This window comes from Caloenas nicobarica, chromosome 1, assembly GCF_036013445.1.
Source record: "Caloenas nicobarica isolate bCalNic1 chromosome 1, bCalNic1.hap1, whole genome shotgun sequence".
In the NCBI taxonomy this organism is placed as follows: Eukaryota; Metazoa; Chordata; class Aves; order Columbiformes; family Columbidae; genus Caloenas; species Caloenas nicobarica.
Window position 1 is genome coordinate 46,255 of NC_088245.1, and position 27,264 is coordinate 73,518.

At 55.5% G+C, this 27,264-nt stretch overlaps 1 protein-coding gene and 1 long non-coding RNA gene across 9 annotated transcripts in view; both read right to left on the reverse strand.

Moving 5' to 3' along the window:
• Window positions 1–1,187: 1,187 nt before the first annotated feature.
• Window positions 1,188–3,031, reverse strand: LOC136002532 (uncharacterized). Of its 2 annotated transcripts, none has more exons than XR_010607918.1 (3): window positions 2,853–3,031; window positions 2,407–2,527; window positions 1,188–1,387 (listed from the first exon to the last, which is right to left on the reverse strand). It is a non-coding gene; the product is annotated as an uncharacterized LOC136002532 (long non-coding RNA). The 2 variants fall into 2 exon arrangements; XR_010607921.1 differs by lacking the exon at window positions 1,188–1,387 and adding an exon at window positions 1,997–2,059.
• Window positions 3,032–6,398: 3,367 nt separating this feature from the next.
• LOC136000409 (maestro heat-like repeat-containing protein family member 2B) overlaps window positions 6,399–27,264 on the reverse strand; it is a 29,809-nt gene continuing 8,943 nt past the window's right edge. The window contains exons 2-30 of one of the 7 annotated variants that reach the window (XM_065654234.1): window positions 23,783–24,005; window positions 23,088–23,249; window positions 22,833–22,953; window positions 21,491–21,694; window positions 18,363–18,528; window positions 17,865–17,963; window positions 16,733–16,884; window positions 16,220–16,363; window positions 15,378–15,470; window positions 14,765–14,834; window positions 14,551–14,655; window positions 14,124–14,197; window positions 13,798–13,917; window positions 12,900–13,007; window positions 12,545–12,701; window positions 12,191–12,231; window positions 11,892–12,033; window positions 11,524–11,576; window positions 11,205–11,312; window positions 10,877–10,996; window positions 10,578–10,688; window positions 10,023–10,184; window positions 9,674–9,796; window positions 9,309–9,376; window positions 8,837–8,969; window positions 8,641–8,736; window positions 8,088–8,192; window positions 7,754–7,877; window positions 6,399–7,607 (exon numbers count right to left, since the gene is read on the reverse strand). In XM_065654234.1, the coding sequence (XP_065510306.1) occupies window positions 7,558–7,607; window positions 7,754–7,877; window positions 8,088–8,192; window positions 8,641–8,736; window positions 8,837–8,969; window positions 9,309–9,376; window positions 9,674–9,796; window positions 10,023–10,184; window positions 10,578–10,688; window positions 10,877–10,996; window positions 11,205–11,312; window positions 11,524–11,576; window positions 11,892–12,033; window positions 12,191–12,231; window positions 12,545–12,701; window positions 12,900–13,007; window positions 13,798–13,917; window positions 14,124–14,197; window positions 14,551–14,655; window positions 14,765–14,834; window positions 15,378–15,470; window positions 16,220–16,363; window positions 16,733–16,884; window positions 17,865–17,963; window positions 18,363–18,522 (2,718 nt within the window). In that variant the 5' untranslated portion in view covers window positions 18,523–18,528; window positions 21,491–21,694; window positions 22,833–22,953; window positions 23,088–23,249; window positions 23,783–24,005 and the 3' untranslated portion in view covers window positions 6,399–7,557. Of the gene's footprint in view, window positions 7,608–7,753; window positions 7,878–8,087; window positions 8,193–8,640; window positions 8,737–8,836; window positions 8,970–9,308; window positions 9,377–9,673; window positions 9,797–10,022; window positions 10,185–10,577; window positions 10,689–10,876; window positions 10,997–11,204; window positions 11,313–11,523; window positions 11,577–11,891; window positions 12,034–12,190; window positions 12,232–12,544; window positions 12,702–12,899; window positions 13,008–13,797; window positions 13,918–14,123; window positions 14,198–14,550; window positions 14,656–14,764; window positions 14,835–15,377; window positions 15,471–16,219; window positions 16,364–16,732; window positions 16,885–17,864; window positions 17,964–18,362; window positions 18,529–19,289; window positions 19,413–20,081; window positions 20,222–20,452; window positions 20,701–21,490; window positions 21,695–22,827; window positions 22,954–23,087; window positions 23,250–23,782; window positions 24,006–27,264 lie in introns of those variants that run through there. The other 6 variants (XM_065654225.1, XM_065654192.1, XM_065654215.1 and 3 more) reach the window with 6 other exon arrangements.

Below are 27,264 nucleotides of genomic sequence, written 5' to 3' on the forward strand. Positions count from 1 at the left end.
CGCAGCGGCAACGGCGATCGGGGGATGTGGGGGGGAAAAGCGGCGGCTCCTCCTGCCGCAGCAGCAACGGCGATCGGGGGATGTGGGGGGGGAAAAGCGGCGGCTCCTCCGGCCGCAGCAGCAACGGCGATCGGGGGATGTGGGGGGGGCGAAAAGCGGCGGCTCCTCCGGCCGCAGCGGCAACGGCGATCGGGGGATGTGGGGGGGGAAAAGCGGCGGCTCCTCCGGCCGCAGCAGCAACGGCGATCGGGGGATGTGGGGGAGGAAAAGCGGCGGCTCCTCCGGCCGCAGCCAGGACGTGGCTTCACCGGCACCGGGGCCGCGCGCTGTGGGGCTGCGGGGCGGGTGTGTGGCCGGGGGCTCCGGCGGTCCCGCAGCGGCGGCCGCGGGGCGGGATGAGGCGGCTGTGGCGGTACCTGTGGGGCACTTGTGGGGCTGCTATAGGGGCTCTTCAGAGGCGTGTCTGGAGCACTTAGGGGCAGGTACAGGGCTGCTATAGCGGTACCTGTGGGGCTGCTATGGGGTTACTTATGGGGCACAGGATGGGGAGACAGCTGGGGGTGGCACCGCATGCAGGGGGTGGGGTCAGTGCGGAGGGGCGGGGACTATGAGAGGACGCGCCCACGGGGAGTCCCGCCTGGGGAAGGGGGTGGAGCCTCCGTGTGTCACGCCCTGTGGGAGGAGCCCGGGGGTGGAGCCTGTGCAGGCATCACCCCTTGGACAGCCCACTCGGGGGTGGGGTCAGCAGGGGATGTGCCCCCCAAGGGGGCGTGGCTTAGCAAGGGAGGAGCTTTGGAGGGGGTGGAGGCTTTACAGGACATGCTCTGAGGGGACGTGGCTTAGGGGAGGTGGTTGGGAGGAGTTGAGGGCGGGGCCTCAGAGTTGGGGGTGTGACCTCTCGAGGACACGCCCCTACAGGAGAAGCCCAGACTGGATATCACAGTGAAAAATTAAAATTAACTGTTGTTAATCAGATGTAGTTTGCTGTCTTTTTATTTTGACTCTACTTAGAGGCAATTCATACCTGTGATGTTTTCACACACCTCCCAAAAAAGCTGTGGTTAAATATAGACAGTCATGACTCACTGTTTTCTAATTTTATTTTGCATCTAAATCTTTTAATGTTATGTTGGGAATCATTACTACCTGGGAGGTTTTTTAATACCTCCATTTATAAACAGCCGGGGGCCATGTTGGGGTATTTTTAATTAAGGAAACTGCTGTTTCAACCCGCAAGTGAAAACAAACCACACGTACGAGGCTGGACACGGTCAAACAAACCCCGGCTGGTTCAGCAGCCGCTGCCAGCGCGTCCATTCACCGCCTGCCCAGCCCGACGGACCTGCTGGACACACGTGTCCTGGTGAACTTGTACCAGCGCTGCATTCTGGGGAGAAATACATCCTGTAAGAATCCTGCTCTAAAACACTGCAGATCAACAATAGTTGTAAGTCACAGAGACTCCTCGTTTTCTCTCTGACTCTCACAACAGTAATAAATAAATCCCAAAGGACAGAAAACACCAGGATAGGCTGGAAACAACAAAAAACCCCACATGGCAGAAACAGTACCAAGCACCGTAAGTAACACTTCAGCATCTCAAATGAAAATAAATGATAAAACCCTTCGGGAGAGGTCTAAAGAAAGACAAACGAGTCCACAGAGAGCAATACTAAAGCCCTCCTCCCGAGAGGACCATGTGGGGGACAGAGGCACTTGGAAGGGACGTGGTTTGACGAGGCCACTTGCCACACACATTGATTCTGGTGCCTGGAAGGACAATGGAGGGGACACAAGGGGACAGGGGGCACACGAACGGTACAGAGGGATGTGGGGAGCTGATGGGGGTGCCTGCGATGGCTCCAGGGCACGCTGCCCAAGGGAGAGGTGCTACAGCAACTGGAGGCCACGTGAAGGGCTCTGGGTCAGAAGAAAGGCAAACAGAGGCCTCCGGGCTGCAAAATACACAAACAGGTCCCCAGGCAACAAGAACACGGGGGGCGGCTACAAGGAAGGTAAATGGGGGCTCTCAGGTAACCAAAAGACAAGCTCAGCTGTCCTGAGAGGAGCAGGTGGAAATCAGAGGAGTTCTAAAGGGAGCAGAGGGGCAAACAGAGCGGTCTTGAGAGCGTACAAGAGGGAAAAATGAGGCCTCTGGGATGTACCAAAAGCAAATGGGGAAATTTTGAGGGGAAGAGAGAAAAAGAGGGGAATTTAATGAAGCAAAAGGTCAAACGGGCACCTTGATGCCACCAAAGAGCCTGCGGGCACGCAAAGGCAGGCGGGGCAATAACAGAGGAACTGGAAGGAAACGGGTTTCTGAGGGAACAAGGTGGCGAGTAAGCCTGTGAGAGGCCCAGAGGCAAATGGATGTGTCCTGAGGAGAGCAAATCAAAAGGTTCTTACCTCTGAGAAGTTCTCCTTGACTTTTGTTCCACCAGCAGCCGTCCTGTGGTCTCGGCACAGCCTGGGGATCCCTGACCTGCACCACCACAACCTTTAACAGGACATCCGGCAGTTCTAGAACCTGAATGACAAACAGCAACTATTTCTCCAGGACAGCTTTGATGTAGGATTGTTTTATTTTGTTTTCCCTGCAGAGCACAGGGAGAAATTTCTCCTCCGCACAGTACCACTAAACACCCCACCCATGATCCTTCAGGCATTTTGGGGCTGTAACCCCCCCATCCCTCACTGGCCTGCTCCTCCAGTACCATCAGCACACCCCCCAGTAACATCATCATCACCCCCCCAAAGCCCCCCTTTTTTCCTCTCCAAAAAAAGGTAGAAAAGGGAAATAGCCTCCACGAGCAGCTCCTTGCTCTCATAATGCCATTTACATATGTACATACTACAACTCCTCAAAACAGGGGGCAGTGCCCCAAACAGTCGCAGCCCCCATCCCACAGGCCGGCAGCTGCCCCATGGCACGGTGGGGAGGGAAGATGTTGCCACGTCTCCCGCTTGGGCTCTGCTCTCCCACATTCTGTTCCCCACCTGGGCTGCGGGATCTCCTGAGCATCAGGTGTTCATAGCTTCCCTATGAATAACAAAAATTCGAAATTAGAGTTCAGCATCTTAAGAAAATAGCGCAGAAAGAAGCAGAGGAATTAGTCAGAATAAGGGATCGCCCAGCGGCAGCGCTTGCTGGCCGTGCGCTGCAGTACCCGAGTTTCGCCACACGACGGCAGCACCGAGGCGCGCCGCGGCACCGCATTGGGGCGGCCGCCTGCAGTACCGCGCTTTGCCCACAGGACGGCAGCACTGAGACCCGGCGCGGCAGCCCCGGGCGAGCAGGCGGGCCGCGTTCCGCGGGAATCCCGCAAAAAAACCCAAACCAAACCAAAAAAAACCAACAGAGAGCCGCGGCAGAAAAGCGCCCCTGTCACAGGGACGGACGCAAGTCCCGAAAACGAACACCGCCGCCCGCCAGCCCGGTGCCGGAAGGCTAACGCGCCCCGCTTGCTCTGCTGGCCGACGGCACCCGGAGGCAGCGCCTCTGAGTCCCGACCCCAGCTGTCCCCGGCCCGCGGCAGCATGCAAGCACGCGATCGGCCCGCTCTGCACTTGAATTGCCATTCCCTCCGCCCATCGCCTCCCCGCCCGAAGCGCAAAGCCACGTGCCTATTGGGCGCGAGGTCTTGCGCTGTCTTTTTGTGCGTGCGTTTTCTTTTTCTTTCTCTTGTGCCACATTGTCCAGAAAGGGGAAGCCGAGCGCGTGGGTGCCACGGCTCCACAGGGCTCCTCTCCACGGGGAGGGCGCTCGGGCCGGGAAGGACCCTGAGCCTGGCGTGGGTGGACACACCCCATCGCACGTACAGACACAGAACCCGCCGGGCCTCGCCCTGAGCTTCCGCACTTCCGCCAAAGCGGCACCCCACTCGCCACGCCGCCGAGCCTGCAACCACACCTTAGCTCTGTTTTTAAACATCCCCTTGACAAAAGGGGGCTGCGCCGCTCCCGGAGAGACCGCAATACCAGGAACGGGCGCTGCACCGGAGACACGGCTCCAGGCCACAGACCTTTAGCCCACCTGCCCTAAGAGTCACACGCCTCTCACCAGCTTCGCGAGCTCGGCCTTGAGGGCAGGAGGGGGAAACCTAACTAAACACCTCCCCACCGCACTGGCCCATCCCGTTCCTCCTGTTCCAACGTCACGGTCACCCTCGCCACGCCCGCACTCACCTGCCGCCTATTTCGCCGCTCCGTTCCCCTCGCTCCCTTCCACCGTCCCGCCGCGCTCAGCGGGCACCGACACCCGGCGGGAGGTTCCCGCCTGTCACCTCATGCCCCTCTGCCGGCTCCGGGGACCTCACGAAGGACTGCCCTGCCCTGGACCGCCTCCCTCCAGATCCCCGGGAGCCGGCCGCAGCGAGAGCTCTGCAGCCTCCCGTCCCTCGCCCCGACGCCCGTCCCGTTCATTCCCGGTACCCCCCCGAGACACCATGGACACGCTTGCCAGGGAGCTAGCTATTCCAACTGGACTGAGTCGGCGCGCTCTCGTTGGCTGCTTTCCACCCCACCGCGCTGTCCTCCTATTGGATGCTCCTTCCCGCGCTCCGCCCCCACAAACCCGCACCTGTGCCGGACCTGACTGAGGACTGCTCCCATTTGGGCATGCGCAGTAGGACCATCACAAGCACCGCCCCTTCACCAACCTCATTGGCTGCCTACGCACGTCAATCGCCATTCTCTCCGCCTATCAGCGCTCCGCCCCTCAACCTTGCTCGCGCAAAAAAAAAAAAAAAACTGACTTGGAGCTCCTGAACATTAGGGAGCGGTGGGGAAACGAATGAAAGCAAAGACCAACAGCAGCGTGCCCATAAATTCACTGTGAACAAAGACAAGAGAAATGCTCAACCCCAAGGAGCGCCGGCCGGCAGGTTTCTCCCCCCTCTGCCCGGGACCGAGAAGACGCCGCCACCTCCTGCTGCCACCTCGCCCGTGCCCCCTCGCAGCGGGGCTGCCCCACGACAGCCGGGGGCCTCTTTTTTTTTCCCGGAGGCCGGTCCGACCGCTGCCCCCCCGCTTTCTGACGGCCACGGCCACGACCCCGCCCGCAGCGGCAGCGCCCCCCTCGGCCCCGCCCCGGCACGGGCACAGGGCGCCGCTTCCCAGCTGCAGTACCGGCCTGTGGCCACCAGACGGCAGCACCGAGCGCGGGCGCGCCGCCCCCCCCGCGCCGCCGCAGCGCGCCCGCTTCTTTTCAGACCCCCGGCCCTTCTTCTTGACCCGTGGGCAGCTTCAGCTGCCCTGGAACGCGCTTTCCCAGAGCCGCGGGGATGACAGACACACAGATAAAAAATAAAAGCCTGACATACCTAAAAATATTTTTTTCCTACGGATTTCTTCTAGCCTAATAAAATATATCGCCTTTCTCTGTGCCCTGTGTCTTGTTTGCAGCAATAATTTTGGCTGAGCAGCAGCCAGGCAGGGGTTGCTGCTCTGGATGCTTCACATCCTTCAGAAAAGGTTCTCAAACGATCCTGCACAACGATCTTCTGGAACAGGACAGCCCATGGCGGTGGGACAGGAGCACATGGGCCAGGGGCTCGTCCCGGGCTCGGGGCTGTTTCCGCAGTCGCTCTGTGAGTTGCTCCGTGAGCTGGAACCAACCTCCTGCTGACCCAGCCCGGCCCTTTGTCCCCGGCTTTCCCAGGTCAGCTCAGCGAGCTGGGTCACACAGACTGTTCTCTGGTGGCACCACCGGCTGGGTCACCTGTGTCTGAGATTGTGGGGACACCCCACGAGCTCCCCAGAAAACAGACATCACAGCACTGAGAAGGGGGCATGCAGGCTTTGGGTTTGGTTTGTTTGGGGTTTTTTTGCCTTTTTTGTTGTTTTTGTTCATTAGCTTCTTGTTGTTTGTTTGTTTTTAAGCTGTTACTCTATATAGCTCATCAATGGTGCTTATAGAGTACGGATAAATCTACCCTGCTTCCTCACAGGAGATGACAATCTTGCTCTACAAGTGATTGAATCTGCTATAGAAAAGTTCGACCACCCCCTGTATAGCAAAGGATAAAAGAAAGTATGGATTTTTGTTGCATCTAATCCATAATGCAAGTTTGAAAACTCAGTGGGAGATTCCTTACAATCCTGTTTAATCTCAAAAAGTTTTGGCGTGTTTATAGCTTCAGGCAGAGTGTGTCTGATCGCCGATAAAATGCACTGTCGATACCAGTTCAGCCTGTCCCACGATATAAGTAGGTCATATGATATATTTCTCCCAGGGACTCCTGACATCTTTCATTCATTTTTAATAAATCTGCTGAAGTGAAGCTATATGTGTTTTTCATTTTAGCGATCTACAGGGAATTCAAAGCAATAATAAGAACTTGCCGTATTATCAGAAACAGTTTATAAAAAGCAAACTGGTAACAATACGGGGCGGGGGGGAGTGGAAAAAACACCACCTGGTTTCATTTTTCCCATATCAATTTTTATGAAAAAAACACACACTAGAATGCAGTTATCAGCAAGGTATACAACTTCACATCTACACACAACGTAATTGCACATTTCTGACCATATTAACTACAAATAGGGCAGCTATAAAATATATCAGTTATACCTTCATTTACTTCTAGATATCTTCACTGAAATTATTTTGTTGCCTAAATTACCGTATAATGTGCACTTTATTAATATATTATACATTAAGTATACAAATATATTATGAAACAACAAATCTAGTACCGATACCTTCGTGAATTTGAAAGGAAGTTGGCCATTGGGTAATGCTGAACAATCAACACTCATCTGGATAAAAAATCCAGGAGCAGAGCTGAAACTTGTTTTCATTGGTAGGTTGTACTTTTCTGCAAGTTGTGTTATCATACCTACATACAACACATAAAGATTTGACCCAAATAACATACATCTATGTCCACACACACATACATGTTTGTGTTGTACAAAGATGCACACTGTTACTGAGATTTATAGGCATTGAATGTGTCAGGTAAGTAACATGACAAAAGGCTTTAGAGGTGGGTCTTCAGGGAATTATGTAAGAAAGATACTAATGCAACAAATCCGGTGGCATAAAGCTATTGGGAAAAAAAATCCAGTGGAGAATCAGATAAATTCATGTGTTCTTGAAAGACAGTTCATGCATTCAACCAACTCCCAGGTGGGCCTAACTATGGATAGGAAAGTTTGCTCAAGCACTTAGCGTCAGTGTCTAATTAGCAGAGTACCGACTGTAGACTGAGGACTCTCAGATTTCAACCAGTTCATGACTTTGAGCGATTTTCTTTCCCCACACTGTGGGTAACGCTTTACTTTGCAATCCCCTCCTTAAATCCATCTTGTTCCTGGCTGAGAAGATACCGTATGTGGGAAACTGTTGGATGGTAGAATAATTTGTCCTGTTAAATCACAGGGATTTTGAATACTGCAAAGATGATCATAGTGTGGGCATGGACTTTCTTCACCGCCTCATTCGAGATGGTAATAAATGAGGCTGGAGATCCTGGCTGGGAGCGGCTGCTGTTGTTACCGCTCCTGTCTGCTCCGCCAGGCGTTCGGGTACCGATGCCGCGGGTACCGCTGCTACGCTGAGCCAGCGGAGGTGCTCGGCGCCCAGCTGGAATATCTTGACACTGTTAAAAATAAAAGGTTATCAGATGGCTGCTCTTGTCTAGTTTGCAATTTCTTTAAATCCAGTAATGCTGAGGGGGTTTTGGGTTTCATAAAACTGTTTAAAGAAGAAAATTTTATTCATTACACAACTGCCTGCTCTCCTCACCTTGCATTTGGTTCAGGTAGCTGATGCAGAGCCATGCCCTGTAGCGGGACGAGTCCAGGCAGTCAGTGGTCAGAGAGACCAGCAGTCCCACCAGGGAGCCCAGCTGCCGGCAAGGGCGTCCTCTCTGCAGGACAGCAGCAGGACAAGGGTCACAGGCGCCCCAGCACCCACTCGCCTCGGCCACCTGTCCCGCTCCCTGAGCAGCAGCCGGGCAGAGGGGCCGGCAGGAGCTGCCCAGGAGCCCCCAGACCCAGCACCCAGCCGGGCAGGGCTCCCTCGCGGGGCCAGGAACGGCAGGGAGGGGACACCAGGGTGTGCGGGGGTCCCTACTCACCGTGAGCTCAGCTCGCTCCTTGCAGGCCCCCAGCACACGGGCACAAACCCGCAGGGCTCTCTCCCGCTCCCACGCTCTGTCGGAGCCCAGCCAGTGCTGCAGGACCTGGGGCAGGGTGCAGCTCTCTCACAACAGGGATCTTCCTCTCCTGGAGATCCCTCTCTCTCGTTCTCTGGCCCCTTCCGGGCACGGCCCCCAACCCCACCGAGCCCTGGCCCTGCAGCCTCCGCTGCCTCACTCTCTCCAGCCGACCCTGCCCCGGGCCAGGTGCTGCTTCCCTGCCAGCGTGTCCCTGCTCCAGCCTTCCCCAGGCTGCTGTCACCCAGCCCATGGCTGGCTCTCGGCTTTCCCTCCGGCAGCGACCACTCCTCTGCCCAGCCTGAGGCCGCAGTGGCTGGCACTGCTGTCCCCCAGCTCAGCCCCTGACTGGGCACACAGCCTCAGGGCGAGGGGCCACAGCCCTACGTTCCCGTAGGAAAGGGGTGTCCACCTGCTGTCACCCGCTAAATCCTTGATTCCCTGCCCCTGCGACACTTTCCCCATGGCTACTCACAAGGACCACATCATCAAAGCCAGCTGAGGTCTCCTCTGCCGCCAGGAGAGTCTCGATGAGGTGGCCCAGATCTTCAACACTTCTCCTGTGCAGAAGCTGGAAGCAGGAGAGGAGAGCTGAGGTTCTGCATCACGGGGGCTGCCAGGGCACATCGAGGGGATCCTGAACCAGGGTGGCAGGCACTGCCCCGTGGTACCTGCATGTTCAGAGCTGCCCGCACCGTCCTGCCCCTCTTCATCCCCTCCTCGGAAGGAAAGGACAGGACAGCCTGGCAGCACACGGCCAGCAGGTCGCGGTTCTCCTCCCTGCTCAGCGCTGGCCTCAGCTTGCTGGCCAGAGGAAAAAGGAAGAGAAAAGAGAAAGGGGAATTACCAGCCCTCTCCAGACTGGCTCAAACCACGACCGGGTTCTTCCTAATCGAGGGGTCCAAACCTAACACCCCCAACCCCTGCCAGCAAGCGCTGCCCTCAGCTCCAGCAGTACCTGCCTCCCCCCGGGCAGCAGCAAACCCCCACCCCAGCCGAAGGAACCCCTGGGGCTCAGGAGACACCCAACATGGGGAGCAGCCTCCCACTCCATGGCCCCAGCAGCTCAACACCACTGGGGCTGCCCTGGCCAGCTGGGACGGGGCACACGGGGAATCCTAGGAGCCGGAAAACAGCCCTCACCTCAACTCCTCCAGGGCCTGAAACACTCCGTACACCAGGGAGTCCCCAGGCTCCTCCTTGATCCAGTCCTGCAAGTCCCAGAGACAAAGGTGCAGAGTTGCCAGTGGGCATGGACACGGGACAGCCCTCCCGCCTCCCCCGGGACAGGCTCTGCTGCCAGGCCTGGGCAGACACTGCCCCGTCACCCCACGGGTCCCCAAAGGCACCGCAGGAGGGACCCTGCTCCACAGCCACCCTGCACCGCAGGGCCCTGCAGCTCAGGACACAGCTTCAGGAGCTCGCGTGAAGCCCAGAGACCATCACCTCTCTGGGGAAAGCGCAGCCCAAAGCTCTCCTGTGTGACTGTCCCTGCTGCAGGCACTCACCAGCAGGGTCTGTGTCACCTCCTGCTTCAAGGACAGCTCAAAGCTGCCAGCATCACCCACAGCCTGGATGGCAGAGCTGACCTCAGTGACACTCTGCACCAGGGTGAGCTTGAGCTGCATCTCCTGAGGGCAAAGAGAGCAAAGCAGCCCTTGAACTCTCTGCGGGGCTGAGAGGTGGAAGAGGAGTATGGGCAGGGGGACACACAGGGATTTGCATCTGGATGTTGAGGACAAATCCTTCCTTGGGGGATCTTTAGAAAGAGTTTGTCCATCTTGGTACACCCCAGCCCCAAGGGGCTGGAACGAGGGCACCCAGGCGTCCCTGTCCCTGCACGGGTCATGCTCCTACCCTCTGTGTGACTCTGGAGAGCCGCAGGATGGTGCCCATGATCTCTCTATCCATGCAGGCGAGTAGCTGCTCCCTGGGGGTGCGCAGAGCGGTGCCGCTGTACGTGCACATCAGAGCAGCACGAGTGGCCCAAGGTCTCTCTGTGCCCTGCGGCGGTTGTGCCTGTGACAACAGAGATGCCCCCAGACGTCAGCCCCAGTACTGCCCCGCACCCTCACCAGCTCCTTCCTCCCCTGGGCACCTCCCCACGCTGCTCCTCGAGCTGCGAGCTCCGGGGCTGGGAGCTGTTCCCGTCCTGCAGCTGGGGCTCTCGCACGGGATGGGGAGCAGGGAGCAGCCAGCATTGCACACACGGCTGGTGGATTTTCCGCTGTCCTTCCCAACACATCTCAGGGGCCCCAACGCTGGGACATCCCCTCTGAAACACAGGTCTTGGGCAGCTCTTACAAGAGGGCTGATATAAACACAGCTGCCACAGTTTGGCTACAGAAGGTGTAGAAGTGAAAATAAGGTCCAAAAAAGGAAAGCCAAAGAGCAAAACCCTGCATCCTTTACCTTCCAGCCCGTGGAAGTCTCATCAAACCCGTCTCTGGTGAAAGCAGTCACCGTGTCCAAGACCAGGTTGAAGTGGGTCTCAGCAACATGGGACACCACAGAAATCATCCCCTGCAACCACAGGGAAATGGGGAGCGGGCTCCAGCCCAGGCACTCAGCCATGATCAGTGACGATGGCCAAGCAGGATGTTGCAATAAGGGGGAAACAGCAGCGATGGGGACATCAAGGTCTGGAGCGGGGCCAGGACCAGCTCTCCCTCTGCCCCAGGAACAGGGGCAGGACATGAGCATCACCTCACCTGGGTCTCAGAGAGATCCACAGAGTCTGTGTCCTGGAGGAATCTCAGCACCTGCCCTTGGACATGGCTGAGGTCCCGACAACCTGCCAGCGCCCTCCCGAGAGCCTTGTAGAGGAAAAGCTGAAAGAGAAGAGGCTGAGCCTGAGATGCGGTCACAGCCCGACCTGTCAGGAGAGGGCTGGCCCCAGACGGACCCGACTCCCCCAGGAGCAGGCGAGAGCGGCCACGGTACCAGGCTGGGGCAGCACGGGGGGAAGCGCAGTTTTGGGGGTGAAGCAGTGAAAACTGCCTGCATGGGCAGAGCCCTGGTGTGGGGCAGGAGACAAACCTCCTCCCAGGAGCCAGGGGCAGAGCTGCCCAGCTGCCAGCTCAGCTGCTGGCTCAGGCCCACGGTCCAGGTCTCATCCTCAACGGGCTCCAGGGATGCTCGCAGGAACTGGGGGGAAGAGGAGAGGAAGTGAGTGTCCCCCTGCCCTTGGCCAGGGCCCTTCCCGCACCCATGTGTCTTGGGATGCTGCTGGGGGAGAGCTGCTGGAATGGCAGTGTCTCCTCCTGCCAAACCCAGCCCTCTTTTCACCAGCTTCCCACAACTCTGTCTGCTCCCTCTTCTACCCGTCTGTTTGTGACACCCCCCGAGGATGCTGTACCTTAAGCACATGCTGCTCCAACTCTGCAGAGTCCAGGGAGCTCTCGGCTCTTCCTAGAAAGCAAGAGGAAGCAAAAGCTCTTGCTGCCGTTCAAGATCACACCAAAGAAGGGCCCAGTGGTCTCCTCCGCCATCAGACCTCCCAAAAGTCCCAGGCCATCAGGCTGGAAAGGGCCCACAAGCACCTATGCCAAAGCCCTTGCAAGGCCACAGACACAGGAGGGAACCCAGGGGCGTTTGTCAGAGCCACTGAATTCATGCTGGGGAAGGATGCACTGACCAGGGCTGATCCCCACTGTGTGACTGCTGGGAAGCTGCATTTTCCTGCTCCTCCCTCCCCTCCAGCCTCTCCCCCCATCCACACTTTACCTGCCAGGTGCTGCGGCAGGAGGGGGAACTCGGTGGCCCACGCTGTCCCCAAGGCCCCACGGGTCCAGCCCTGCGGGGCCTGCAGCGGCTGCAAGGCGGTGACTGCGCGGCCGCTGCTGGTGTGAGGAGCCGCCAACAGCACCTGGGCGAGGGCAGGAGAGACAGGTCACTCCTGTCACCAGAGCCACCAGAGCCACCCCTGCCGGCCCCGAGACAGGACTGGGATCCCGGAGGGGCTCAGGCGGGCTCGGGAGTGCTGCCAGAAAAGCTCTTTCTTTCCCCAGGGCCCCACTACTCACCAGCAGTCGAGCCAGCAGCGCCTGGGGAGCCGGCAGCCGGGCTGCGGGGAGCAGGAAAGGCTGGGTGAGACGAAGAAGCCCCCGCCGTGCCCTGACCCTCGTACCTCCCGTGGCACACACAGGGCTGAGAGCAGCTGCACGGCCACAGTGCCGGCCCGCGGGCTCCCCGGGCTGCCCCGCATGGGATGAAGGCAGATCCAGCACGGCCAGGAAGGAGCCCCAGCTCCCCGGGAGCCAGAGCCTGACTCTGCCCTTTGCTTTTCCTGGGCTCCTGCTCAGGGTTTGTGGGGCACAGAGAGACACAGACTGGTCTGAGCCCCTTCTAAACCCAGCAGCACCCCCTGGGGCTCCTACCTTGCTCCTGCAAGTCCACAGCATCGGGCTCCTCCTCTTCCTCACATCCCGCTCTCTCCCGTCTCTCCAGCAGGGCTCGCAGGGAGCAGGACAGCGAGATCAGCACACCACTGTACTGGGCTGGAACGATGTGCTGCAGCAGCCTGGGCCACAGGAGCTGCAGAGAAGAACCGAGCAATGAAGCACATACGCATTTCCACTCAGCTCCGAGATGTAAAGGATGGTCTACATTTCCCTGAGCCTCGTGTGCTTCGTGAGCACACGTGAGGGGAGAGGTTCAGGGCATGAGGAAGAGCAATGAGAAACACTCTGAAGGAAAGAAGTGGCCATAGCAGCAGGCCAGAGAGCAACTTACTTGGGACATCCCTCTCTGAGAGACATCCAGCGAGCCCAGGATGTCCACGCACGGGGCTCGAAGAGCTCTGTGCTCCTGAGGCTGCCAGGCAAAAAGGCCTCCTGCCGCCTGTAAAACAGAGTTGGCAAAACCCCCGTTACTCTCAGCTCCCAATCGACCAGGCTCAGGCACGGCCCCAGCACTGCTGCTGCGCCAGCATCCTGGGAGCAGTGACCTCCCGAAGGAGAATCCAGAAGCCCTTTCCTTCGCCCTGCTCCCAAAACAGCCTCCTGGAGCCCTGGAGAAGAGTGGCACACACACATCTCCCAGACAGCCAGATGCTCCAGCCAGAGAGGGAAGATCCTTGGCAAGCCAGCAGCAGGCTGGGCCATCCCTGGCCTTCATCTCCTGGGTGCCCAGCTGGAAACACTCACTGAAGGGGCTGCCACACAGCCTGTCCCCTTGCCAGAAGGGATGTGGGCCCCCGGGCTGCTATGGGATGGGCAGGGCGTGCTTTGGAGAGCCAGAGCACGAGAACGCCACAGAAAGCTCCTCTAGCCAGGCCCACCTGTGTGCACGGGCTGCGTTGGGCTGATGGCCCATCAGCATTTCGGGATGGATGATGCCCTGTCCCCACAAGTCTGTCCCTCCCTTCCCAAGGCAGCTTTGCTGGAGGTGCGTGTGGGCACGGCTCAGCCCGTGGGGCGTGCAGGTAGTCCTGGGTGGCGTGTCCAGGTGCAAACCCACATCACCCAGACATCTCCACCACCATGGCACAGCCCTGTGGAGGCTGCTGCGATGGCCGTGCTGGCACCGATGGCCCTGCAGCGTGGAGCTCTCCATGGGCAAGGGTGCCTGCAGGAGCTCTCAGCACGGTCCAGGCACTGGCTGAAGCCCCGGTGTCCTGCTCTGCCCTTACCAGTCTGCCCGAGCTCCGGCTGTACTCGCTGAAGATGTGCCCCACCACATCCTGTGGCCAGCAGCTCTGGGAGCCGTAGCTGAGCAGTTCCCGGGTGAACTCCAGAACTGCCCTCTGCACCTGCCGGGGAGAGCATGGTTATCACCCTCCTGTTCCAAACCACAGGGAAGCCGCCTTCACCTGGGGACAGCCTTTGCGGCTCACGGGGAGATGACGAGGGCACGGCAGAAGCTTTTGCTGCTGCCATGGCCTGGCCAGGCTCTGCCCCAAGGGAAAGGGTTTCTCTGCCTTCCCTGGCAGCACTGTCCCTTCCCAAACCAGCTCACCTGGGCGCTGGGGTCGTTGCGCACCAGCTGCACGGCCACCACCACCTGGGGCAGCTTCTTCCTTGCTGCAGGAGCTGGAAGAGACACAGAGAGGTGTGCGTTGAGGCAGAGCCCTGACAGCACAAGGTTCCCTTGAAGCTTCCAAGCTTTACATACACTGGTGGGACAGAAAAGCAAGGCCTGACTCTGATTTCACAGGAGCCAGCGGTGTGCCCAGAGTGACTCTGTTTCTAGAGGCGCGGCTATTTTATGGGCACCAAAAGCTCTGGTAACACAGAGAATGAGAGAAACGGCACTGGTACGAGCATCTCCCACCCACCCGCACCCTGCAGCTCCTTTCGGGTGCAGCTGCACCACTTCCAGCCTGTTCCTGCGCTCAGCCCAGCAGCCCCAGCCCCTGCCGTGTGTCCCCGGCCCCAGCACCAACCGTCAGAGCGGGCCAGCTCTCCCAGCACGCTCAGGGTTGCCACACGCTGGGCCTCGCTCCTGTGTCTCAGCTGGGACCGCAGAACCGCCGCAGGGCAGGTTTGGGCTGCAGGGAAGAAATCGCGTCCTGCATTAGCAGGTGGCTGCCCCTGGCTGCCGAGGACAGGGACAGAGCTGCCACGGCACGGTGACATCGCCCCGTCCCCTCTCCTTACCCTGCAGCATCATGTGGCGGGATGGCTTTGCCTTACGGGCTGGGCCAGGCTCCTCAGTCACATCAGGGACCTGTGGGAACAAGGGTCATTTGAGAGAAATGTGCATCAGCCTTGAGAGGGATTGAAAAGAATTGGTGCTCTCTGCCTTCCCCCCCTCCCTTGTTCCTCCTGCAGCTTGGCTGAGAGGGAAATCGCTGTGGGAACCAGGCTGCCCCTCCAGCCCCTTCCAAGCACAGAATCACAGAATGTCCCGAGTTGGAAGGAACCCACAAGGATCTCGAGTCCACCTCCTGTCCCTGCACAGGACACCCCACAGGTCACACCGTGTGTCTGAGGACGTTGTCCAATCTCTTCTTGAACACTGTCAGGTTGGGGCCGTGACACCTCCCTGGGGAGCCTGTTCCAGTGTCCAGCACCCTCTGGGTGAAGAACCTTTTCCTCATGTCCAACTGATCCTCCCCAGCACATCTTCCTGCCATTCCCTGGGATCCCAGCATTGCTCTTCCTGCAGCCTTAAGGCACCTCCATGGCACCTGGCTCACCACCTGGCGTGCTGGTCTGCAGGTGGTCCTGGCAGAGGGACACCCTGCCCCGCGCCGCAGGCTCCCCTTACCTGGCGGTGCCCAGCGGGGCGGGTGGTGAGAGCGGAGCCCCGTGGGCTTGGGGTCTGACCTCCCTGCAGCATCTGCAGGACGTGGCCGAGGTTCTACAAGAGAACGGGGAGGTGTGAGGAAGAGGAGACTAAAGCCACCGCAATGCCGCAGGAAAAGGAGAAGCCCAGCACAGCTGGGATGAGGGGAGCCCCTGATGTCAGCTCCCAGGGACATCCCCAAACCCTCCTGCCCGGGGTCCTTGTTTGCCCCGCCTCAGAGCAGCACCAGAGGGTCTCTGGCCTCTGCACAGGACCATTGCTGACAACTCAGATTCACAGAATCAGAGAATCATTTTGGTTGGAAAAGCCCCTCAAGCTCATCAAGTCCAACGTTACCCCACCCCTGGCACTACCCCATGTCCCTGAGAACCTCATCTCCACGTCTGTTCAACCCCTCCAGGGATGGTGACTCCACCACTGTCCTGGGCAGCCTGTTCCAGTGCCCGACGGCCCTTTCCAGGAAGAAATGTCTCCTCCCAACACTTCCCACTCAGACCTTGTCCCTCACTGGACGGCACTGGACGTTACGGCAAAGCTCTGCCCACGCACAGTGCCCCAGGGAGGTGCCAGTGCCTCCCTTCCCAAGAAGATGAGCCCCAGGGACTCTTGGTTCCCCCTGTCCCCAACCCCCCCATCACGCTTTTCTTGCCCAAAGAGCCCAGGAAGCCTCAGGCCTCCTCTGCTCTCCCTGCTCCTTCTCTAAGGGCTTCCCAGGTCCCCTGGCACCCCACAGCTCCCCAGCACCGTGTGGCACTGGCAGAGACCCGCCGATCAGCCACGCCGGGCCCTGCGTGAGTCCTCACCTTGGTGACCCGGGACGTGTCCTGGACCCGCTGGTGCCGGCGCAGGAGCCGGAGGAGCTGCTCCCGGGCACGCTGGCAGTGCCGCTCCTCACACACAAGGACGCCAACCATGGCAGCCACCGCACGGAGGACAGCCCGATTATCCTGGGGAGGGAAGGGCGAGGCTCTGCTTGGGCGGCTGAAGCTCTGCCTGGTGCTCAGCACCCCCTGGACACCAGTCTGCCCTTCCCACTGGGAAGGGGCTCCCCTTCCCTTCTGCCCCGCGGGAAAGGGACTCACTCCAGAGCAGAGCCAGCGTTTCCCCAGGCTGGTAGCCCAGCCCTTCCTGCAGAAGGGCTGCAGGACTCGGCTGCTTCTCTCCAGGGAGCCCCCAGCCTCAGGCACAGTGCCAGCAGGCTCCCGGCTCGGGGGCTTTCCCCGCAGACCCCTTCCCTTCCCCACCTCCCTCTGCTCGACCCCACGGGGCACAGACGGACCCACTGACGCGGACACCCCTGCTGCGGCCCTTCTCACCTCTTCCTCCTTGCAGCCCAGCCAATTTACCACCGCGTGATGGAAGAGCGGGTAAATGTCTCCACAGAGCTGTGCTGCCCTGCTGCGAGGAAAGGGGCGTTGCTTGCGGCTGCACAAGTACATGGTGATGCCCTTGGACCATCGCTCCAGAACTGCACCAGGAGAAAGGACAAGGGAGCACGTGAGAGTCTGCAGCAAGGAAGGGTCCTTGCACCCTCGCCCAAGCCTGCTTTAAGTACAGCCCCAGGCTCAGCAGGGCCCAGTCCAGGACCAGATCTGGGTCCGAGGACAAGCTGTGCTCTGGAGGTGTCTGGATTCTAACACCCCGCTGTTTCCCTCCTCCCCACTGCACCTGTTCCTCCTCAGTGGCCCCTTGTCTTACCATTGGTTGCCACTGAGAAGAGCCTGGCTCCATCCTCGTGACACTCACCCTTTCTATATTTATAAACATTCATGAGGTCACCCCTCCGTCTCCTCCAAACTAAAGAGCCCCAGCTCCTCAGCCTTTCCTCATAAGGGAGATGCTCCACTCCCTTCAGCATCTTCCTTGCCCTGCGCTGGACTCTCTCCAGCAGTTCCCTGTCCTTCTGGAACTGAGGGGAGAAGAGAAGGAGTCTCCAGAGAAGGAGGCTCCACACGTGCTCTGGGCAGCCTGCTCCAGGCTCTGGCACCTCCCAGCAAAGAAGTTTCTCCTCATGTTCAGATGGACCCTCCTGTGTCTCAGTCTGTGCCCGTTGCCCCTCACCCTGGCGTTGGGCACCACTGAACAGTCTGGTCCATCCTCTGACACCCACCCTTCAGACATTTACCAGAATAAATAAGGTCCCCTCTCAGCCTTCTCCAGGCTGAACAGCCCCAGCTCTCTCAGCCTTTCCTCAGAAGAAAGATGCTCCAGACCCCTCAGCATCTTTGTAGCTCCTCTTTGTAAGGAACAGAAGCCACGGGAAGGGACCCGGGAGCTCCTGATGTGTCCTGCCCACAGAAACCTCCCAGGCTTCCCCCGCTCCTCTGCATACTCAGCAGTTTGGGATCCTAGGGTGGGCTGACACCCAGCACCTCTCCTCTAGGATCACATGGAGCCACCAAAGGCCACCCCAGCCCCTGCGCGGGCCCTGGCAGAGCTGACACTCACCCCCGCAGACAGCGCGCAGGGTCCGGCCGCTCCCCGCCCGGCTCAGCGTCCTGCACAGCGCCGGCAGCGTCGCTCCCGCGAAGGGGACACAGCGCGGGGCTGCCGAGAAGGGACAGAGGGAGCCAGAGGGTCAGTGACACACAGGGGACACCAGGGTCCATCTCTGGCAAGGCTGGAGCTGCTGGGCCGTGTGGGACATGCCAAAGGGTGCCAGGAGGGTGGCCTTCCCAAGGGGGACATGGGGAAGACCTGTGGGGAAATAGGGGGGACAGCAGGGGACAGAGACCCTGTGGGTTTGTCTCCAGTGGGTTCCTACTGTCCAAGCACCAGGACTGGGCTGCTGAGGCAGAGCTGCTGGCCGGTCCTGGCACCAAGCGAGGAGGCGCAGCAACTCCAGAGTTCCCCCCAGTTCAAGACAGGGCATTTAGGGAGCGGGGGGATCCCTTCTTCCTGTTATCACAGACCCCTGCCAAAAGCAGCAGGCCGAGGGTGCCGTACCGTAGCTGCTGGCCATCTTGCCCAAGGTGACGAGCACAACCTCATCAGGGACCTTCCCTGCCACCTTCAGGTGGCTCTGGAGCTCAGCCATGACGAAGTAGAAGTGGGAGCGGGCCAGAGCCACCAAGAAGTCACTGGCGGCCATCCTCACATCATCCATCACACCCTGAAAAAAGCGCCGCATAGAATTACACAATCATTTTGGTTGGAAAAGCCCCTCAAGGTCATTGAGTCCAACTGTTAACCCGCCCCTGGCACTGCCCCATGTCCCTGAGAACCTCATCTCCGTCTGTCCAACCCCTCCAGGGATGGTGACTCCAGCACTGCCCTGGGCAGCCTGTTCCAATGCCCCACAGCCCTTGGGGGAAGAAATTGTTCCCCAGATCCAACCTCAACCTCCCCTGGCGCAACTTGAGGCCGTTTCCTCTGCTCCTGGCGCTTGTTCCTGGGGAGCAGAGCCCGACCCCCCTGGCTCCAAGCTCCTTTCAGGCAGGTCAGAGATCAGAAGGTTTCCCCTCAGCTCCTGTTCTCCAGCTGAACCCCCAGCTCCCTCAGCCGCTCCCATCACACTTGTGCTCCAGCCCCTTCCCCAGCTCCGTTCCCTTCTCTCAATTCGCTCCAGCACCTCAAGGGCTGTCCTGCAGTGATGGGCCCAAAAGTGACCCCAGGATTTGAGGTAGAACACAGTATTCAAGAAGTAACCTTGAGCCTGACCCCAGCTCTTGCTCAGTTCGAAACAACCCCAAGTCCACTTCTCTGCACAGCTCTCTGTGTCCCCTCTTCAAATTCTCTGTCATGAGGAGTCCCCAGAGCTTCTCTCTGAGGACCTCCGCTGGGTCTGAATAACCGAGGAACATCTCTGTATTTCCCCAAAAATCAGGGGTGGAGGCAGGCTGCTTTGGTGACTCTGTGGGAGAACAGGCTCACCTGGGCTGCTCGCAAGTCACCCGAGGCCTCTGCTATGAGGCGGTTCACAACACCGCTGGGCAAGCAGCCATCCTGTCCCTGCAAGACACGCTCCAGCTCCCGGTACGTGTCCACCCGGCTGCCCTGGGGACAGACCACAAAGGGCAGTGATGGGACTCGCTTTGCTCTCGTTCCCAGGGAGCCACCAGAGAGACCCGCTGTCCTTCAAACCATCCGTGGGACACGGGCACGAGGTACGAGCTGCAGGTATCACGTCGGGAAGGCCACGGGGAATGGAAAGATCTTCTGCGGCAGCTCTGAGACAAGCAGGGAGCCAGAGAGGGACACAGACCCCACCAGGGGAAGAGGCCGTGGGGGTCACTCCTGAGGACGGGGAAGGTGGAGGTCAGAGGGGAGGTGCCAGGTGGCCAAGGTGAAGGCGTGGGCACCAGCCCCTGACCTGAGAGGGAGAAGCCACGAGCACCCTGCACCCAGTGCCGCCCCTCGCACAGGCAGGAGCCCCGGGCTGCTGGGACAGCTCCAAACCAAAGCTCGGCAGGGGCCTTGGGGACCTGGGGAAAGGCACTGGGGAGAAGCTGGGGCTGATGGCAGAGGCTCTGCCCTGCCCAGGAGAGAGCTGAGAGCTCCTGGGGACAGGAGGGAGGGAGCAGCGACATTAGTCCCGCCTGAGCAGTAGGATCAGCGCTTGGGGACGCAGCTTGCAGGGCAGAGATGCCGTCAGACAAGATCCCTCTCTGCCACGGCCCCGGGGAAGCCCGGGGCACGGAGGGGAGCCCTCGCCCCCCGCCTCACCTCACGGTCTTGCAGCTGTTTCAGCCGAGAAGTCCCGATGGCCACAAAGGTGTCAACAGCCTCAGGGACAGTCCCTGCCGCCCGGCCTCTGTCCTCAGGACTGGAGGCTCTGGACGGGGGACACACACATGGACAGAGAGCTGGAAGGAAAGAAGGAACTGGTATTGCTGGCTGCAGAGCTTCCAGCAGGGAGGGTGAAGGTCTCCCCAGCCTCCCCCAGCACCACCAGCCTGGGCTGGGCTGGACCACAGAGGGCAGGGACAGGACGGAGCCGGAGCCCTTGGGGAGGTGCCTGGCAGCAGGACGGGAGGGGAGGTGACAGGGACAGCACCTGGAGGGACAGACGCCCCAACCTCCCGCCAGCCCCTCACCTCGGAGCGCCCTCATACGCCTCATGGCTGCAGATCTCCCAGATCAACGCTCTCCTCTCACCAGGTTCTCCTCCCTCAAACACCACGAGGAACCAAGGCAACGCCAGCCCCAAGAGGAGGAGATAGAACCCAGGCATTGTGACCCCACCGCAGGGCACGGTGCCTGACCCAGGGCTGCGGTGGCACAGGGACACGTGCTGGCGACACACCGTGGGGCAGGGACCAGACACGACCAGACCAGGAGGAGTCTCTGGTAGGTCCCAGATGCAGGAGTTTTCTCCAAAAGAGAAAAATCATGTCAGGTGGCTTCACTGGAGGAGTCTGGGGCTTCCACCTGGCATCTCAGCTTCCTATAGGAAGTGAGGTGACTCTGCGAGACCCTGGGAGGAGTCTTGGGTGGATCCTGCAGGACAGAGTTTCCACTCAGAAAGAAAAATCACCTCGGGTAGATTCATTGGAAGAGTCTGAGGCTGCCACCGAGGATCTTCTGTCCCTAAAGCAGAGGTCAAAATACTCCAGGAGATGCCTGGGAGGAGTTTTGGGCTCTCCCCAGAGAAGTGAGCTTCTAGCATGAGAGACCTGGGGGGGTCCTGAGGGACCTGGGGGGTTCAGCCTGGAGAACAGGAGGCTGAGCTGGGACCTTCTCGCTCTCTGCAACTGCCCGAAAGGAGGTTGTAGCATGGAGGGTGTTGGTCTCATCTCCCAAGTAGCAAGTGACAGGACAAGAGGAAATGGCCTCAAGTTGCACCAGAGGAGGTTGAGATTGGATATTAGGAAAAAATTCTTCCTCGAAAGGGCTGTCGGGTATTGGAACAGGCTGCCCAGGGCAGTGGTGGAGTCACCTTCTTTCTACTAGGCCAGTCTTTCAGTGTACTCTGGTAGGGGATATTTTACTCTGAAAAGGAATTCTGTTCAAGAAATAGGATACATTTCCATATTAGCTGATTCTCCAAGTGTCCAGAAAATTCATCCACAGTTATAATTTTTTTTTTAACAAATTAAAATACTGTAACAAGTTACTCCTGGGGAGATACTCACTGGATAGAAGAAGGAAGTTTTTCACTATGAGAAGGATCAGTCCTTGGAATAATCTCCCCAAGGCAGTGGTGGGTTCCCCAATATCGGACACTTCTAAGATTCAGCTGGACAGGGTGCTGGGCCAGCTTGTCTAGACCGGGCTTTGCCAAGAAAGGCTGGACTAGATGATCCTTGTGCTCCCTTCCAACCCGCTATTCTATGATTCTAAACTTCAAATAGAAATCATGTCAAACAAAACTTGAGCTTTATGTAGTTACACTTGTGTATTCCATGTGCATGTGGAACGCAAGTACCAGATGTGAGAAAGATTTTTGCATGAGACTGCAGGGTCTAAGAACCACCACAGTTAGGTAAAAACTTCTGTAGAAGCCTGTTTCACCCTATGGCAGAACAATCCTATAGCTATGCAGCAAGGACATCCAAAAATAAATACAAATGCAAGTAAAATTACAATAGAGTATGTTCTTGGAGCAAGTGAAGATTCTCTAATCTGTTGGCAACATAATTTACACACACTAAACCAGAGACAGGTAACGTAAGTTACTGTCACCCTTCACACATCGCTATGGAGAGGCCACAGAGGCCTCTCAAAATCCACCTGCAGAGATCAGAGACAGGAAATACAAAAGGCAGCTGTATTTTTTTTAGTTACTACTTATACTAGATGGCATTGTTGAGATAATACAGGCATAAAAGAATTACAACCAAATTACACTCCTTGTGTGGTGAAATCAAATTTTTTCTATAGATTAAGATTCTTGCATCCAGGTGACATAAGGGTAGAAAAACTCCACTGAAAAAAATAATAAAACATAAAACTCCCAGAATATTCCCAAATGGCAAAAGCTGTCTTTTTCAGAATAACCAAAGCATCACATAGTCAAGGTCAAACTCACTACTCTGTCACTAAAAGTTTCAAAATTTCATGGATGCATCTGAAGAGAGCACGGTCTTCAGAGTATAGTTACTGCTGTCCTTGTAAAGCTGTGACGTAGATGAGCTGATACACCTGCATTACAGCTTCCCATGACCTCTCTCTGCATCTGATTATATTTGAGTTCCTCCCCAACTATCTGTCAGGTAACAGACAGTCCTCTAAAGTTATGCTGCTTTTAAAAACAAAAAACCCCACGTCTCCCAAGATTTTTATTTTAACACGAAATTCCAGCTATAAAATACATACGCATATACCAGCATATAGTCACACAAGACAACAGAGATCAAGGTGTTAGCACGATTTTAGCAACTGGACCAATAATTCTGATCTGAGACAAAAATCAATAAACCAATAAGTAACTCTGAATGTCGAATGTTACTTATTCTGTAGTAAAGATCACCTTACAAGCTTTCCTCAAAGACTTTCGCCTTTTCACAGCCCTCTGGTGGTTCATGCTTGAACTTGTAGCTGTCATTGGGTTTCGGTGAGCTAGCATATTTTGGCAAGGGAGAATTATTCCCATTCTCTGCAAGAAGAGAGCACCTCATTACTTCAGTGTGTCACACTATTAAAAAAAAACAATAGCTATCTTTGTATGTCCCCCAAATTGAAACACACATCGTTACCAATGTTATAAAATTAAGGAACGTTTTCAGTCACCTTGAAGTTTTCATTTGCAAATAGGCTTTCTTATCTCAATCACTTTCCTCCTTTCCATTTCTCCTCATATCATTTTTCACGCTTCTCTGCAATCTCTGTTAATTCCTGGCCGCTTTCTGTTTGTAATTGCAAACCTGAATCTATGGTCTGTGCCATCACCACCTAGCCAAAAGAAACAGATAGAAATCATATTCCTTAAAAACCAGAACAAGCTTATGTGGAATTATGAAATTCTCCCAGTGTATCTCAGAAGATTTCTAGTTAAAAAGAAAAATTAGAAAAAGACAGTTAAACTTTTATGGGTGCACGCATGAAATGCTGGAAGGTTGCCCATTTTGTCTGAAATCAAAAAAATACCTGACACAAGCAACAGGACTAACCTATTTTTGCTGTTCCACCTGTTGCTGTACACTCTTGATTCTTCACCTTGTTCAGAGTACTTGAAGAATCTATTATTTAAAACTAAAAACTTGTCTGGGAAGCATATTGCTCAGTCATATCCAGCTCCAATTACAGAGCACTACATATGTGTGCACACATAGTATTTGGAACAATTCAGAAAAAAAAGATCACTTACAAAGTAAAAAACATTCTACCATTTCTCCATGGATGTGGGAAACAAAGTCCCTACATGGTCATTCACATAGCAACGGGTTAAAGTTAAGCACTGTTAAACTTTTAGAGTTACACAGTACCTTTATCTCTGGAATCAGCAAGAAGATCATCTGTAGAACATGGACTTTCTTCACTGCCTTTGTTCGAGATGGTAAGAAATGAGGCTGGAGATCCTGGCTGGGAGCAGCTGCTGTTGTTACTGCTCCTGTTTGCTCCGCCAGGCGCTCGGGTACCAACGCCGCGGGTACCGCTGCTACGCTGAGCCAGTGGAGGTGCTCGGTGCCCAGCTGGAATATCTTGAGGCTGTTAAAAATAAAAGGGATCAGATGGCTGCTCTTGTCTTGTTAGCAATTTCTTTAAATCCAGTAATGCTGAGGGGTTTTTGGGGTTTCACAAAGCTGGTTGAAGTGGAAATTTTTATCCATTACACAAGATTCCAACATAAAATAAAAAAATAAGTCAGGTTTGGAAACTAAGGACAACAGTTTTCAGGATTTCACAGAATCACAGTATTGCTCGGGTTGGAAAGGACCCTCCTGAGCTCGGCTGGTCCAAGCCCCGGGTGCAGGCAGAGTCACCGCCGCAGCCTGTCCAGGGCTGTGTCAGGTTTTCAACATCTCCACAGACAGCGATTCCACAGCCTCTCTGGGCAACTTGCTCCAGCTTTGAGCAGCCTCACATAACTAAAAAAAAACAGATTAAAAAAGTTTTTTTCTTGTGTTTGGATTATTTTTAAATTTATGCCCATTTGTTCTTGCCCTGTCATGGGGCACCAAGAGTCCAGCTCCCTCCTGCTCACTCTGCACGTCAGATATTTACACGCACCGATAAGATCCCCCTGAGCCTTCTCTTCTCCAGGCTGAACAGTCCCAGCTCCCTCAGCTTCTCTTCATATGAAAGGTGTTCCAGGCCCTTAATCATCTTTGTGGCCTATATTTCTGATACTTCATTACTAAATTTACCTCTAAAAATACCTAACAATAAAATTACAGTTAAAAATTGGCAAATTGTGCTTCAGCTGGGATGGGGCAGTTCAGCATGGGCAAAGGGAAGAAAAAGTTCCTACAAAAAGTCTCAAAACGGACCTGTTGTCTTTTCCCCTGTTTTACTGAGATTTCGTATTTTATCAGAAGATAAAATACATCACAGTAATCACAGAGGAAAAGGTTCAGATTCAAGCTTTACCTCTTTCCTGCATTTTGCTTTCCAAGGGACATTTCAACTACCTTTATTAAAGAATTACTTAGACTTCAGCAAAGCCTTTGACACTGTATGCCCCGGCATTTTCCTGGAGCAGCTGCAGCTCATGGCCTGGATGGGTGTCGGGGGTTCAACCAGGCCGAGTGCCGGGTCCTGCACTTGGGCCACAACAACCCCGCGAACGCTGCAGGCTGGGGAAGAGCGGCTGGAAAGCGCCTCGCAGAAAAGGCCCTGGGGGTGTTGGTGCCAGCGGCTGAACATGAGCCAGCGTGTGCCCAGGCGGCCAAGAGGCCACAGGATCCTGGCCGGTACCAGCGCTGGTGTGGCCAGCGGGACCAGGGCCGTGACCGGCCTGTGCTGGGAACGGGGCAGCCAAACCCGAATCCTGGGGGCAGATCTGGGCCCCTCATGCCAAGAAAGGCCTTGAGGTGCTGGAGCGAGTTGAGAGAAGGGAACGGAGCTGGTGAGGGGCTGGAGAAGGAGGTTGAGGTTGGATCTGGGGAAGAATTTCTTCCCCAAAGGGCTGTGGGGCATTGGAACAGGCTGCCCAGGGCAGTGCTGGAGTCACCATCCCTGGAGGGGTTGGACAGACGGACATGAGGTTCTCAGGGACATGGATAGTGCCAGGGGTGGGTTAACGGTTGGACTTCATGATCCCGAGGGTCTCTTCCAAACAAAATGATTCTATAATTCTCCTGACAAGCTCCAGCTGCTTCCAACAGTCTGGGCTTTTGACAAAGTTCTAAACCAATTGCTGCAAAAAACTGAGTATTGGGATTAAACATCATAGTTGTACATTGTATAAATATTACTGAGTTTGTATGATTAATCAGTTAACAACTATTCTAAGGAGTGTAAGCTTCTGCTTTTGGCCCTGAACCAGCTCACTTAGTGTCCATTTCTGAGCCCAAACTCAGCTGCTGAGCCTGTTCTCCAGTCCCAAAAATGCAGGATTTGACCTTTATTTCTGAGCCTGAAGCCACACAAACTGTTTCTGAGCCCCAAAGCCAGCTGCATGAGTCTATTTTCAAGCCCAGGAACAGAAACTTCATCTCCTTTTCTGGCCCCTTTGCATCCCCATGTGCGATGCTGAGGGCTGGGGGAGCTCAGAAGAGATTCTGCACAACCAGAGCATGAAGTTGGACAGCGGGAAGTCAAAAACCTTTTTTTTTTCTTTTTGTCCTGGTCAGCAGATCTTTCTTACATTCTCATCCATGAAACAAATGGAAATATTAAGTAGCCAAAAGGTTACCAGAAAACCTATTTTTTAAGGTTAAAACATAGTTTTTGTATTGCCAAACAACTTATTTTTTTAAAATATTTACAATTACATAAACAGTCATAAAAGGTTTCTCTTCTTATCAAAATTGGTTTGGTCAAAGCTGATCCGTGTTAGCCACAACACAGTAAACCCCTGTGAAGGTCACACTACATGTTTATTTGCAAGCTGATAAAATATTAAGACTACAGTGACCCTGTGACACTAGAGGCAAAAAACTCCCTGCAATTAAGTGTTTATACAAGTCTTGTCAGTTACATAAACACCCTAATGCCACCGTTAAAGAAGGCAAAAGAGTACAGTGCATTCCCATCCATTACTTACCAGATTTTCTGCCAAGGGAATGAACTTACAGAAATGGAACATTTAAAAATTGACACATACAGGCCATGAACATAAAAAAACCACAGAAAATGTTTGGATTTCAAGTATTCATTGTGCACTCCTGTACACTATGAAGATTAAAAGGGGGCGAAGTTGCCTTTGCTAAATAAGTAGATGTTGTTTTTAGTCTGCCCTGAAGTATCGCTTTTAATATCGGAAAACAGCATGGACTACATGACAGATTTTCTCCCACCTTAACATCATTCAATAGCACATCCTGAGGAATAAGAGAAAATCCTTTATTTAAGGAATAACAAGTTTTACTGTAAAGGGAGACAGAGAAAGGACAGACTGACATTTAAAATCCTTCTGACACGGTCCAGGCGTGCAGCATTTCCCACTGTTCCTAGCTCACTTCTACAGACCACTTTTCTTTGAAATTCATATTCCAGAAAACTGTTTTATTGCCACTTTTTGCCTCATAATAAAAAAAGGTTTGTGGGTTTTTTGGCAGGTGACACTTTTTTGAGGTTACCTCTACAAGCACACTCACTCCTGTTTCACTGATTTCTCCTCCTCAACTGCATGATCACATAACGTGAACCAAAATACAGTGTGAAGTAACTGTCTTCATTTTGTATACAAGTCAAAAGTCAACATGAGGAAAAAAATGCTGTTCGACCTTTCCTTCCCAGTCTCTTCATGGGTTTATTTACCAATTCCATTACCAAGTCACTTGTTCTGTAGAGACTAAACAAA